The sequence below is a fragment of the Homarus americanus genome, unplaced genomic scaffold (assembly GCF_018991925.1).
Source record: "Homarus americanus isolate GMGI-L3 unplaced genomic scaffold, GMGI_Hamer_2.0 scaffold17213, whole genome shotgun sequence".
Taxonomy (NCBI): Eukaryota; Metazoa; Arthropoda; class Malacostraca; order Decapoda; family Nephropidae; genus Homarus; species Homarus americanus.
The window spans coordinates 22646-37020 of record NW_024727384.1 but is presented as its reverse complement, the minus strand read 5'-3'; the positions used below and the strand labels follow the sequence as shown (position 1 = coordinate 37020).

Here is a 14375-nt window from a genome sequence, read left to right as displayed (position 1 = left end):
TACATTTCGTTGTACACCTCCGCAATACCCCCAGAGCCTAGTAGTGGCCAGGGGTGGGCCTCCAATGGGCCCTCAAAGCAATCTACCCTCTTTGTCATGGTCCTGTATATTACTTATTATATCGATACTCCAGAAATTTTATATTAGGTTTCCTACTTTCAAATAATGATGTTCATAACACACTATTAATATTAATAGTGTCATCAGAAAATCAATTGCTATTACAGTGTCTATCATTTAATCACTTTTATCGTCCATATTAATCACCGAAGGAATGCACTAAATGATCCTCATGGATATTGAATATGAATTAAATTTGGAATTTCAGGACTTTCATCATAAATATTTTATATAAAGAAAATCAATTACCTAACTGGTGAACACTGATATCACGTGCGTGTATCACCCTTGATCTTCACTCAGTACTGTATATGACAGCTGTTTATTCAAACTAAAAAGCATAAATAAATATAAGCACCAATGAATGTTTTGAAATATTACAAGAAACTTACATCACAAACTGGGGGCTCCCCTGTGGGCGGGGGCCCTCGGCAAATCGTCCCAGCCCCCCCCCCCCACCCCCCTTTCTCCCTTCTCGGGTATAAGAATAATTCTTACAGCTATCTTAAGCTTTGAAAGGTTTGGTAAAGCAGCGAGTCGCCGGACAGTCACCTTCACCAGTCTCCCAGCACCTTCCCTCCCGGGTAAATCCTCAGACATCTTTCACAAACCAACACCTTTTGTGGGATGGATACATCTAGTTCAGGGGTCACCAAACTTTTTTCACAGTGGGCCGGATAACTGAAAGAATGATGAGCGCGGGCCGCATAATCATTCTGTTCAATACTTGCAAGCCAGAACGAAAGCCATGGAATCCATGGTAACGTCAGAGCGTAGGCGGAGCTACCATGGCGGGCCTGATGAACTGACGTCGCGGGCCGTAGTCTGGTGACCCCTGCTCTAGTTCGACCTGGATCTTTGTCGTCGTCATGGCCTCTCATATATCGCCAGAACAGGAACATCTCGTCGGCCTCAGGACAATTCTTGAGTGATACCTTTACTGATGCGAGACAGCACTAGTTTGTGTTACAAGTTTCACACCGACGTCGTAAAAATAATTTCACAAACTTCCTTATAATAACAAGGTGGTGAAGGTAAGAGTATCTCACCCTGTCTGTGATGAATGACACTAGACCCCAAGGTTGAGTTGAAGTACAGTAAGTCCTTTCTATATGGCCAGAGTACCAGAGTGTGTAGTACATAAGAACAGTCTGGAGGGCCTGGAAATTTTACGGTTACGAGTAGTATATAAGATGACAAGAGCACCGAGGATTAACAGAATATCCCGTTCAGGGCAGATACTGTACTGTACTTCTTGTCACCAAGTCTACTATTTTCTGCACCTCTCAGTCTGCTTGAGGGAGCAGACTGATGCTGTTTACGGGGAAGTGTTATTATCTGTTGTCTAATACTCTCTCATCTTTCTTGAGCACCTTTACGGGCTGCAGCGTGTGGGTGGCGGTTCACTGCCTGACGCTCGTGTCACTTCACGTTAAAAACGATGTGATGAAGAGGTGGGTAAACCACTTCGGGGTGTAGTATCTTCACACAGTATCCCACATGGTAAATAAAGCAAGAGTCCTTTTCACTAAAACACAAACATGCTTCACTGCTCGGTTACACAACACAACACAATAACACGAATGTCAATTTTGGAAGACAAAGCCAAATTTATTGAGAGATGCTTACATAAAAATAATAAAGTACAGTTTCAATGGTCATAACAGAAGAGGACGTCAGAGTGTATACAGTGTTGTTTTAACCTAAGTTTCTGTGTTTTAATGTTGGTGTCATCTGTAAAATATAGAACACAAGAAATGCCACTGTAGGCAAATCACGGGAGTAAGTACGTCACACCACCCTCCCCACATGGCCAGGACGGTGTAAGCAGTACTACCTCCTATTCTTATCAGTGACACCTGATAGTCAGCAAGCCAACACGGGCTAGCGTTCCATTAGACGGCATCTCTCTCTGTTACAAGTAAACAAACTAGCTAGACATATTCCACACATATAGGGCAACGCCACCTGGGTGGATGTCCGTTTGTCTGTTACCATATTTATGTTCAAAATGACAAAACAAAATAGCGGCCGGTGTTTTTGGTGTAATAATAATGACATATCTGGTGTTATTCTGTAAATCATATGTGGAAATATCGTGGTATCGCTCAGCATATATCGGTATCCATCAGAACTTCAGAAATGACGATTTGCCAATTGCAATTTATATTTGTGCTCAATCTAAAGTATGATATTGTCTATTGTGCCACATGTGTTATGTTCAGTCATATGTCTTGTGTTCATTCATTACATCCTTACAGGTGGAAGAAAAGTGAAACAGGAACCTGTGGCTGTATTGAGACATAAATGGAAGATGTCTAGTCCTTCAGAAAATGTATGCTTGTTTTGTGAGAAGTCCCGTTGAGGAGAAACTGCATTGAGGAACGGTACAGAGCAGGAAAGCAACGAATTCGACAAGTAGTAGAACAATGTACAGTGCTGACAGACACTGAGTCACCAGGCTTATTGCAGAGACTAGCGGGAGTGACTGATGATGACTGGTCTGAACGTACAGTTGCCTGATACAAATCCTGTTATGGCTCCTTCACCACAGAAACCAGGCTTGAACGATTGAGTCAGATATAAAGTGAAAAATCCACAAGCCAGAGGTTCAGCTGCCGAGAAAATCCAATCATCACGTAAGGAATCGAGGTCCTCTGGCCTGTCAGTCATGAACTGGGAACTTTGCATGTTCTGCCAGAACCCCGACAGAAAAGACTATGAGAAATGTGTCAACATTCAACATGTCGTAAAAAGTTTTGGATCAGGCGGCTTATGATGTAACTATGCAAATGCAACTGGCGACATTCACTTGGATAAGTTGTGAGCTGATATAGTTCAAGGACTGTCACACGGACATGTGTATGATAAGTCCCTCGTTTAGAACCAGAATCAAAGAATGTGCCTAACAACAAGTGGAGAAGCGATTTGACCGAAGTATTTGTCCAGAAGACAAAGCTTCTACCAAGATGTGAAGAGCATCATCCGCCCTAAGTGCTGTACTGTCCGACCTCTTAACTTTCTACTATTGTATCCACGTGACAGGAAGAATATAGCTGTCACACACACACACACACACACACACACACACACACACACACACACACACACACACACACACACACACACACTGGATATGGTTGCTCCAGAAGATTCTGATTCTTGCTGTCACATCAGATGAGGGACCAGCAAAATCAACTTCAATAACTTCATCTCCGCGTGAGATTGTACATACAGCTTTGCAGCTACGTGCAGACTTGTGAGATACACAGGGGCATTATGCAGGTTGGAAAGGGGTGGATAATGATCATGTAGTAGTAATGATCTCAGACAGCATCCATCTGTTTCTTAGCATTCTGTTTGGAGGAGATGCGGTACTAGAGACTAAGAGTGAACAACAAAATTATCAATAACGACGTGGAAAGAAGGATGCACAGTATTGCACAGGATATTATGTATACAGCATCTAAAGGCAAGAAACTGACACCAAGCTACACGCTCAGAGGCTTCAGTGAATCTTTTCCCATGCTGCTGGGCACACCACCGGATTCCATAAAGTTCGTAGAAATGACACGACAATTACCAATGACATATAAATAAGCGGATGCCCTCATCATTCTCCATGGACTCGAGGCTACAAGGTCAGGATATCTGTTCATATTGGTAATGTGCAGAAATACAGACGTCTTCCTCCTCCTTCTCCACTTCTTTCGAGAGGCTAATGTGTGGATGATCAGTGGAACTGTCCAGGATCGGTGTAGCTATCCAGTGCATGAGGTAGTTAAGAAGTTGTCAAACACTGTAAAGGATAACTTGTTGGGTTCCATGCGCTGAATGGATCAGATACAACATCTTCCTTCGCTGGGTTTGGCAATGACTTGTTGGAGGGTATTCCGTGAACATCCTCACCTCATGAAGGGTGTTGGGCGTGTTAACTCGCTGGAGGATGTGAATGAGTTCGTCTGCCATATTTACTCTCCTCCTGACTGCAGGTCTGGCTTTAACAACACAAGGCTCGACTTATTCCGGAAAGCGAAAACTGAGATGGAAAATCTGCCCTCCTGTAAATGTTTCAAATTTCAACAGATATGTATCCCAGCATGCGAGTGTGATGCTGTGGGGTGCTGTAATCCAGCTGGAAATTATTGATATCACACGAACTGGGAGTTTAGATACTAGAAATAATGACTATTACAACGTGACTTGGTCATTAATACTTGGTCTGATTGTACCAAAAAGTATTTGACATTCTATAAACGGCGACTGGGAATATAAGAAATGACTGAATTTGTATGTAAAGCTCCACATTGATCTGTATACCGATGTATATGTGTGATCCGAATGAGCAATTGACTTTATTTGTAGCTTTTTGTGATTAATACACGTCCAGATTACCCTTTTATTGTCATATTCTTAATCCTCGGCCCTCAAAACACATATACTGACAGTCACACTAACTCAATGACGCAAATGGTCGCCAACCAAAGACTCGGTGAATCTTAGAGGGTTAGCATGGAGGCCATTTTGATGATGTCATTTCTACCATTCAGTGTGGTCGTTAAATTGACATCCACTGACGATACCCTTGATATCTGGCTAGTTGGTCTACCTGTAACAAAGAGACGTCATCGAACCCAATTTTCAGCATAATTCTGAGGGTGGCTGGCTGGCTGGCTGGCTGACACACACACACACACACACACACACACACACACACACACACAGGTTGTGAGGCCTAAGGCTCAGAGTTTCTTCAGTTTTACGAGAGGAAGGAAAATATATTCAGAGTTACCTGAGCATTAATAACTCGTCAAGGGACTATACACTTGTGTGCAGAAAGGGGGCACTGGGGGCCACTAGGGGTACTGGGGGCACTGGGGAGGGGGGGGAACATCAGAATTGCTGAAGGGGGTACTGGGGGCACAGGGGAGGGGCACTGGGGGTACTGGGTGGGCAATGGGGGTACTGGGGGCAATGAATTACTGAGGTGGGTACTGGGGGGCACTGGAGGAGGGGGACTGGGGGGAGGGGCACTGGAGGTACTGGGGGTACTGGAAATTGGTACTGGTGGGGAATTGCTAGAATTACTGGGGCAGGGGGAACTGAGGACCTACGACTTTATGAGAGACAGAGGTGAGGTTTGTACACCTGTATGGCAGCTAGAGTGTTGAGGCTGAGGTGTGAGAGTAAAAACAACTGTGTGAGGAGAGTAAAACAGCTGCGTGAGGGAGAGTAAAACAGCTGCGTGGGGAGAGTAAAAACAGCTGTGTGAGGAGAGTAAAACAGCTGTGTGAGGAGAGTAAAACAGCTGCGTGAGGAGAGTAAAACAGCTGTGTGAGGAGAGTAAAACAGCTGTGTGAGGAGAGTAAATCAGCTGTGTGAGGAGAGTAAAACAGCTGTGTGAGGAGAGTAAAACAGCTGTGTGAGGAGAGTAAAACAGCTGCGTGAGGAGAGTAAAACAGCTGTGTGAGGAGAGTAAAACAGCTGTGTGAGGAGAGTAAAACAGCTGTGTGAGGAGAGTAAAACAGCTGTGTGAGGAGAGTAAAACAGCTGTGTGAGGAGAGTAAACAGCTGTGTGAGGAGAGTAAAACAGCTGTGTGATAAAACAGCTGTGTGAGGAGAGTGAAGAGTTGGGCAATAATGACACAAGAGATATTAAAAATAGTACTTCCATCAGGGACGCAGTATGGAGGTCATGATAACTGGTGAGGGGGGGTGAGGGGAGAGGTGAGGGGGGGGGTGAGGGGGGTGGGAGGGGTGAGGGTGGGGAGGTGAGGGGTGGGGAGGGGTGTTAGGGGTGGGAGGGATGAGAGGGGGGAGGGGTGGGAGGGGTGGGGGAGGGGGGAGGGGGGAGGGGTGTAGGGGCAGGGGTGAGAGGTGGGGAGGGGTGAGAGGGGGAGGGGTGGGAGGGGCGAGGGAGGGGTGGAGAGGTGTGGGGAGGGGGGAGGGTGGGAGGGGTGGGAGGGGGAGGGGTGGGGAGGGGAGAGGGGTGGAGAGGTGGGGAGGGGTGGAGAGGTGGGAGGGGTGTGAGGGGGGCAGAGGAGGGGAGAGGTGGAGGGGTGAGGGGCGGGGAGGGGTGGAGGTGGAGGGGTGGGAGGGTGAGGGTGAGAGGTGGGGAGGGGCGAGGGGGTGAGGTGGGGGGAGAGGTGAGGGGTGAGAGGGGGAGGGGTGAGGGGTGGGGGGGAGGGAGAGGGGTGTGAGGGGTGTGGGGGGCGAGGGGTGAGAGGTGGGGAGGGGTGAGAGGTGTGGAGGGATGAGGGGGAGGGAAGAATGAGTGGTGAGAGGGGAAGGATTGGTGAGAGGGAGAGGGAAAGAAAGGATGGGAAGGAAGGTGGGAGTGAGAGGAAGGAAGGGAGGAAGGACTTGGTAAGAGAGGGGAGGGGTGAGAAGGGAATGAGACATGAGAGGAGGAGGAGAGGAAAGAGGGGGATGAGAGTGGAGAAGGGAGAGGGAGAGTGAGGGACAGGGAGAGGCACTTCAGCAGGAGTTTGGAGCGGTTCCCCCGGCAAGTTGGTGACAGCTACCGGAAACCTGCCTCCAGTCCTCTCCCTCTCACGCCTTCCTTCCATTCCTTTCCCTCTCTCTCTCTTCCTTCATTATCTCCACTTTTCTCCTCTCCTTTCTCTCTCTACTCCGCTCCTTCCCTAATTTCCTCTTCCTTTCTCGCGTTTATTTCTCTCTCTCTCTCTCTCTCTCTCCACCTGACTCGCACAACTAAACAGTCAAGTATATCATGTTCAAATTAACATGACAGGGTTAGGTTAGGTTAGATTACTGTAGGTTAGGTTAGGTTAGGTTAGATTAGGTTAGGTTAGGTTAGGTTAACGTTAGGGTGTTTAATCGTCTCACAATATAAGGTATGGTGTCTAATCTTCAGGTGATGGCATGAAAGAATATCTCCACTTTATGATGTTAAACCCCTGACGAGTAATGACCCCACCTCACACCACTCACTCTAACTAAACCACCTACACCGTCTACCCAGCGTGACGTTATAGTGTCGGAGATGTTCTCAAGGTGAATATAATCTACTTTGACGAAACTAAATAATAATCACTTTTGGAAAGATGTACAACTTGTTATTCATCATACAGCCACAAGTTATACACAAACATTAACACACTGAACTGGTAACACGCATAACTACAGTGTCATCTAGGTATTAAATGTGATGTACGAGTAACCTATTGTTCTATATTATCAAACACAGGTAGATCAGGTTATGTATGTATAATATCTAAATAACATGAAGTAATTATGTTAAACTTGCAAAAGCTCAACATCTGGTCACCACAACACAAACTGTACTGTGGGTATATACCAAACGAGTGACGACCTGAAAGAAAACGAATGTATACTCAAAGACTAAAAGTGTTCTGTAAATACTAACCAGCCATAAGCCTTTGTATGTTTAGTAGTGAGGTTACCAAAAGACTGGGCCTGTGACCTTAGATAACCTACTAGTGATAATTATAATCTTTGACCTAGAGGAAGTGAAAGATACACATTGACCAGACAGTTTATAGCAACAACACCTATGACTACTTGTTCTGTCACGAGAGCCACTTGTGTGACCAGCATAATAACAGGACCAGACAATGTGATGGACTAGTCGTTTACACACACACACACACACACATACACACACACACACACGACTCATGTTTCCCTCTCTCCTCTTCTTCATCTCTACCCACTCCCTTCGTCCGTCCTTCCTTCCTCCTCCTCTTCAATTTACATTTCCTTCCTCCGCCCGTTTCTATTCTGCCTCTTTTTCTCCCATTCTCTTCCTCCCTCTCTCATCCTCTTCCTCCAATTCCTTCCTCTCTCTCCCTTCTACCTCCGCCATTTTTCTTAATTTATTCCTCTCTCCTCCTCTTCCTCCTTCACTCTCCCTATGCCTCTTCCATATCCCTCAACCTTCTCCCTCTCTCCTCTTCATCACCACCCAGTAACCCTTCACCACTCACAACTCACCACCACAGTAACCCTTCACTACCACCACCACAGTAACCCTTCACCACCACCACCACCACATTAACCCTTCACCACCACCACCACCACAGTAACCCTTCACCACCATCACCACCACAGTAACCCTTCACCACCACACATCACCACCACACCAGGACTCACCTCACAGGAGATAGCATCTTGGTGAAGGTTTCTAGAGATCTTGTGCAGTTTCATTGTCCTCGATGTCTCGTTCTGAAGCTCCTGACTGTTGTGATACCATCTGGAACACAAACACAAGTTCACTATTTCACCTTTACAAACACTGAAGATAAACAAACACTGAAGATAAACACACAAACAAACCTGAAACAAACAAGCAAAAGTTCACTAGTACACCCCTGCAAGCACACACAAACACAAGTTCACTATTTCACCTTTACAAGCACAAAGACACACAAACACTGAAGAAAACACACAAACAAACCTGTAACAAACAAGCAAAAGTTCACTAGTACACCCCTGCAAGCACACACAAACACAAGTTCACTATTTCACCTTACAAGCACAAAGACACACAAACACTGAAGAAAAACACCAAACAAACCTGTAACAAACAAGCAAAACACGTGTACACCCCTGCAAGCACACACAAACAAGTTCACTATTTCACCTTTACAAGCACAAAGACACACAAACACTGAAGATAAACACCAAACAAACCTGTAACAAACAAGCAAAAGTTCACGTGTACACCCATGCAAGCACACACAAACACACAAGTAAACCTGAAAGACAAACAAATATACATTAATATAGCCCCTGCAAACACAAACAACTTTTAGCAAATATACGAACATTATACATGTAACACACAAACCTAACCTAACCAAAGACAAATTTAAACTGCCACTTTTCCTTACACACCAATATTTACCTAATCTCTTTCTAATAATTCCTAACTAACCCTCAACATTAACCTTAACCTAACTTAACTTGACTGCAACCCGAACATAATCTACCTTAACTTAATCTAACCCAACTTACCTTACTTTAATCGAAACATAACTTCCTTCAGTCTTAATCCCAAACTAATTTAACCTTCTTCACTCCTAACCAAACTTAATCTATGTTAACTCTTACCAAATCTAACCCAACACAACCCAAACATGACCTATTTTAACCAATCCTAACTAGTGTTTTTTTTAATATGTATTGAGGTTCAGTTCCAGGTATATACTGTGTTTTGCCCCTCTCACAAAAATCAATATTGTTGTTTAGTAGCTCTCTCTCTCTCTCTCTCTCTCTCTCCCGTACGAACGCTGGACAGAGAAGTACTTTGCAACCCACGAGTTCCTACGTTATCCTGTGAGGAGTTTATCACTGTATATCCCGGCCATCACTTCCTCACAGTTTACACGAGTTATCACAGTCTAAAGTTGGGAGCCCTAAGACCGTATTTCAGGCCTTACATAGTTACCTTTAGTTAAAATGTGACTTTTATTCTCCCTTCAGCAAACTCTGGCAAACTCAGAGGCTATAAATATTCGGTCGCCATCAGTCAGAATCGCGAGAGTTCGCTGTTACCCCGCCAGGGTCGCTGGTGGCGCTCGCTCAATAAGTAAACAAGGATTCCATGTCTCCCTAAGTCCATATCATGGATAGGATTGTGATGCATCGGTGAAACAAGAATTGAATCCAGGATGAGCTGCGGCGATGCTCACTTGTTTTCGACGAATTTATGCCTTTCTGGTACCTATACGGTATATCCCGGAGTGCTGAATGCCGGACTAGAAATTTATGAGAACATTCGAAGGATTTTGTTAGGCGGGGAAAATTATATTATATCTACTGGCACACAAAGAGATATTTATTAATCTCGGGGTTTGAATATATAAACCGGGGCAGAAATATGGCAGAGTTGTCGAGTAAATACTGCTGGCACATAAAGCTTTCTCTGTGTATCGTATTTGCATTCAAGATTAGCGTCCATATAGATTTACTGCTGGTAACCCTACGCTATATATTTTACTGGCCAGAAGCTGCATTACCCCATCTCACTAAACTATCTAACTATATATATATATATATATATATATATATATATATATATATATATATATATATATATATATATATATATATATATATATATATATATATATATATATATATATATATTATATCATTAACCACAGGATCTGATGCTAAGATTGGTTAACATTTTCTTCAGTAATTTTAACAATAATTATCATTATTTCTCCACTTGCCATAGTTTTGTTATGGCTGTTGTTAACGAGCTGTTTACTATGAGGCATATTAATTACTCTCGTCCTGATGTGTGTGTGTGGCCTTTACTGAAGATGGTCCGTATAGCTACAGTAGTTGATGAAGGGTGTAGATGTTATTGTTGGGTCCGGTGGTACCCCTCACCTCCCGTCTTCCTCTTGAATTGTCCATAATTATTTTTGGCTGTGAACATCAACAAGTTTGGTCAGTCTACAACATGTCAGAGTAAATTTTCCGCCCACTTCTGATAGTCTCAGTCAGCTTCATCTGCCATCCATCTGACTGTAGATCTTCCTCACCGTCCATAACACTATCTTCCTCATTGGTCTTCCTCTCCGTCCATAACACTATCTTCCTCACTGGTCTTCCTCTGTCCATAACACTATCTCCCTCACTGGTCTTCCTCTGTCCATAACACTATCTTCCTCATCCTCATCTTCCTCCATACTCACCCGTCAAAAGTATCGAGCAATTTTACCTCCTGCCTCAAGATCCAGCCGTAGTCACTCCCATAGACCCCCCCACTACACCAGCCTCCACCTTTACATAAGATCTTTCCTCTAAACAATATCCGTGGTGTAAAAGCGGGTTAGCCAGACTAATCTTTGCTCGAACTTGTTTTTTACTACAGCACTCGTGTTGTGCCAAGATTTTCATAAGTACCTGAGTTACTTGGTGTACCTGTTCTGTTATTTATCCTTCATAGTGATAATCATGGCACACTGATCAGCTGCTGTTATCATTGTTCCAACAGCACAGTATTCTCACTCACAACAGCAACTTCTCGGCCAGACACTTTATAACCTTCACAAAAGTAACTTAACCTTGGCTCCTCCTCCCTCCACGTCCTGTTGCAGCTCCACCACTATCGCCTCTACACGTAAACAGACAACAGTACAGGTGACAAACAACACCTGTATTATCCACTACTCCAAATTACCCCAAGTTCTGCTACAACTCCTTCACCCTTAACAACAACAACAACATCTTCTCCCTAAAATAAGGACTTGATCAAAAGCTATTCTCTAGCCCACACCACTAACGTCTCAGTACTTAAGACAGCTTCCACCTGCAATGCGTCTATAGTAAGATGCTCTCTCAAAGTCCACAAAAGACACATTTGGTTCTTGGTTATGTTCTAAATTTTTCCCACACAGTACTCTCAGGGCAACAATGGTTTTTAAGTTACCACAGCCTTTCTTAAAGCTAAAGTTAGTCTTGTCCGAGGAATTCTAGTGTTTTGGCGGGAAGCCTCTTGGCCCATTCTCACAAAATTTCCCTGATCTGTGTGAAATTAGACTTATAACACGAAAGACCTGAGCAATGGGCTTTTTTCCTCAGGATCTTCATAAATACCAAGAAGTCTTAAGGTTGTTGGACAGCTCGTAGAATAACTTCCACAGACGGGTGAGTTTGGTATCTCGCCGTCAGCAATGTCTCCAGGCTACAGGTCTTAGGGCTAGTGTGACTTCATCCTTGTATCATCACCAGGTGTCTCCCAGGTAAACAGCCTTCCACTATGATTCTGCCACAGCTCATTATTTCTTTCACATTTGTAACAACTCATCACACACACACACACACACACCTCTCCAACTTTCCGTGCCTCCAGCTGCCTCCTACAGTGTGTGTGTGAAAGGAAAGATACTCAATGGTCATCAGTTGTTTATTTGTTTTTCTTTACTTGCTTGTCCGATTTATGAAGCTAAATATATTTTTAAACCATATTCTAGTCCCAGTGTGATATGCATGATGGGAGCTGTAAAATTATCATAAAACTATTTATATATTTACCTTTTCATTATAAAAAAGTAAAAAAGGTAAACAAATTATTAAACACAAAAAATTTACATATAAAAAATATAAAAAAAAAACCTGACTAAACACAATGTATATAAAAATAATAATAAAATAATAAGCTTGGTCTCCGTTTTTCCTAACATCATCAATCAGTGTAGACGACCAATCTCAACCCCCTCACTCCCTATGTTAAAATAGAACCAGGAACACTTCTCTATTCTCACGTGTAAATAAATAACACATCCAACACACTAACTCTCGCGTCTGGATACTAAACCAATACCCTTCCCTTTCCTCCTTTATATTTGGACCATTCAGCAGTAAAGACTATTATTGGAGTAGAAAGATAGGTTGTGATATATTGAGATGAAGAGTAGAGACGTGTAACATAATCTGGAATATTTGTAAATCCTGCCAGAGCACCTCACAGCCCCAGTCAATTTAGCAACAGGAGGCTAAAGGGAGCTGAAGCCCGCTTGATCTGCACCGGAGCGATCACCTACTGCTTTATACTCGTTCTTCTGCGAGAGAGTCACCTGCTATATTCCTGTCATGTATTTAATAGAGAGAACAGGGCTGTGAGTGAGCACATTGGACATTGATGAGCAGGGACCTAATCTCCACGGATTGGGACAACATTCTTCTCGGTAATGCCTCAAAAAAAACAACAACTGTAGCCTTAATTGCCAAGATCGTTTATGTTCCTAAGCGAGAATATCAGATTAGACCCGGACACCAGCGTTGGTTCCGGTAGGTGACGAGAAATACAGATCGTGGAAAAGGTGCAAACGTAACCCCACTCGGTACAACAAGAGCCTCTAACGGAGAACATACAAACAGATGGCGACTACCACCAAATGGGCCATGAAACAGACACTCGCAACACCCTGGAGTAGGGAGCAAAACTTGGTGAAAGATAAACATGGAATTATGAAGCAAGATAAGAGTTCCATCTCATTATAAACTAGATGGAACAGTTGCCTCTAGTAACCCCCAAAAGGCAGAACTTTTAGGGAGAATGTTCAGTGACTTCCCCGTCCTGACAGAACCCCACCTCAGCTGCCTCTGTGTGAAAGTCAACTAAATCACATACGAGTACAAATCAGCCAAGAGAAAATAAAGAATCTGTTACAACACATCAATGTTAGAAAGGCAGTTGGTCCTGACGAGGCGAGTCCTCATGTTCTACACAAGTGTGTCGCCGAACTAACACACGTCTTCACTGACTGTATACAAGAGAACACCCGGCCCACCGTCTGGAGGCAGACGAGGGTAGTTCCGGTCTACAAAAGGAAGTCAAGGTCGGGTTCCTAAAACTACCACCCCATTTTCTTGCTTTCTACAGTAAGCAAACTACTTGAAAGAGTGATTCCTGATGAAATTTGTGGCCACCTTGACAGGTACTCTCTACTGTCCAACAAACAGTTTGGTTTCCGCCCATCACGATCCACTGATGACCTCCTCCCCCTCTCAAAGGAATGGTAATAAGTCTTGGACGACGGATTAGATACCCTCGTGGTTGCTGTAGACAGAGCAGCGGGTGATGGTAATATCTTGCTCCCCTGCTGCTACGGCAGTTAAATTAAACAGTGTTTATCTGCGGAGTAGTCGTCCCACTCCTCGACTACATCTCAATCCTATACAGCGGAACACGAGGACGGTACCTGGGTCACGTACCAGCCAGCACCAGGACCTTCACCGTCAGGGCGGCCAAGTTATGGAACCTCTTCACCGCCACCACGGATGTCAGGCAGATGAATACACACCATGTGAAGGCAGCTGCTCACCGCTGGAGACAACATTATACAGTGCCCATAGGACATCATTCACCTTAAAATGGAGGTTAAGTATTGAATGAGAGAGAGAAGTCTGGGAAGTGACACGTGGGTTTGGAAAGTGACACGTGGGTCTGGGAAGTGACACGTGGGTCTGGGAAATTAGAAATGGGGATGAGTGAGGGAAAGCAACCAGTGAAGGAGACTGATGTGTGGGAGGGGTGGTGAAGTGTGTGGGAGGGGTGGTGGAGTGTGTGGGGTGGTGGAGTGTGTGGGAGGGGTGGTGGAGTGTGTGGGGAGGGGGTGGTGGAGTGTGTGGGAGGGTGGTGGAAGTGGGAGGGGTGGTGGAGAGGTGGGAGGGGTGGTGGAGTGTGGGAGGGGTGGTGGAGGTGTGGGGAGGGGTGGTGGAGTGTGGGGAGGGTGGTGGAGGTGTGGGGA

General features: G+C 44.5%; 1 protein-coding gene across 1 annotated transcript in view; it reads right to left on the bottom strand.

Annotated features, from left to right (window-relative positions):
• The window catches only part of LOC121865830 (irregular chiasm C-roughest protein-like), a gene marked incomplete at its 5' end in the record, with an annotated part of 36786 nt that overhangs the window by 4992 nt on the left and 17419 nt on the right, over window positions 1-14375 (bottom strand). Inside the window, one exon of the mRNA XM_042365383.1 lies at window positions 8257-8356. Coding sequence (XP_042221317.1) covers window positions 8257-8356 — 100 coding nt within the window. The remainder of the gene's footprint in view (window positions 1-8256; window positions 8357-14375) is intronic.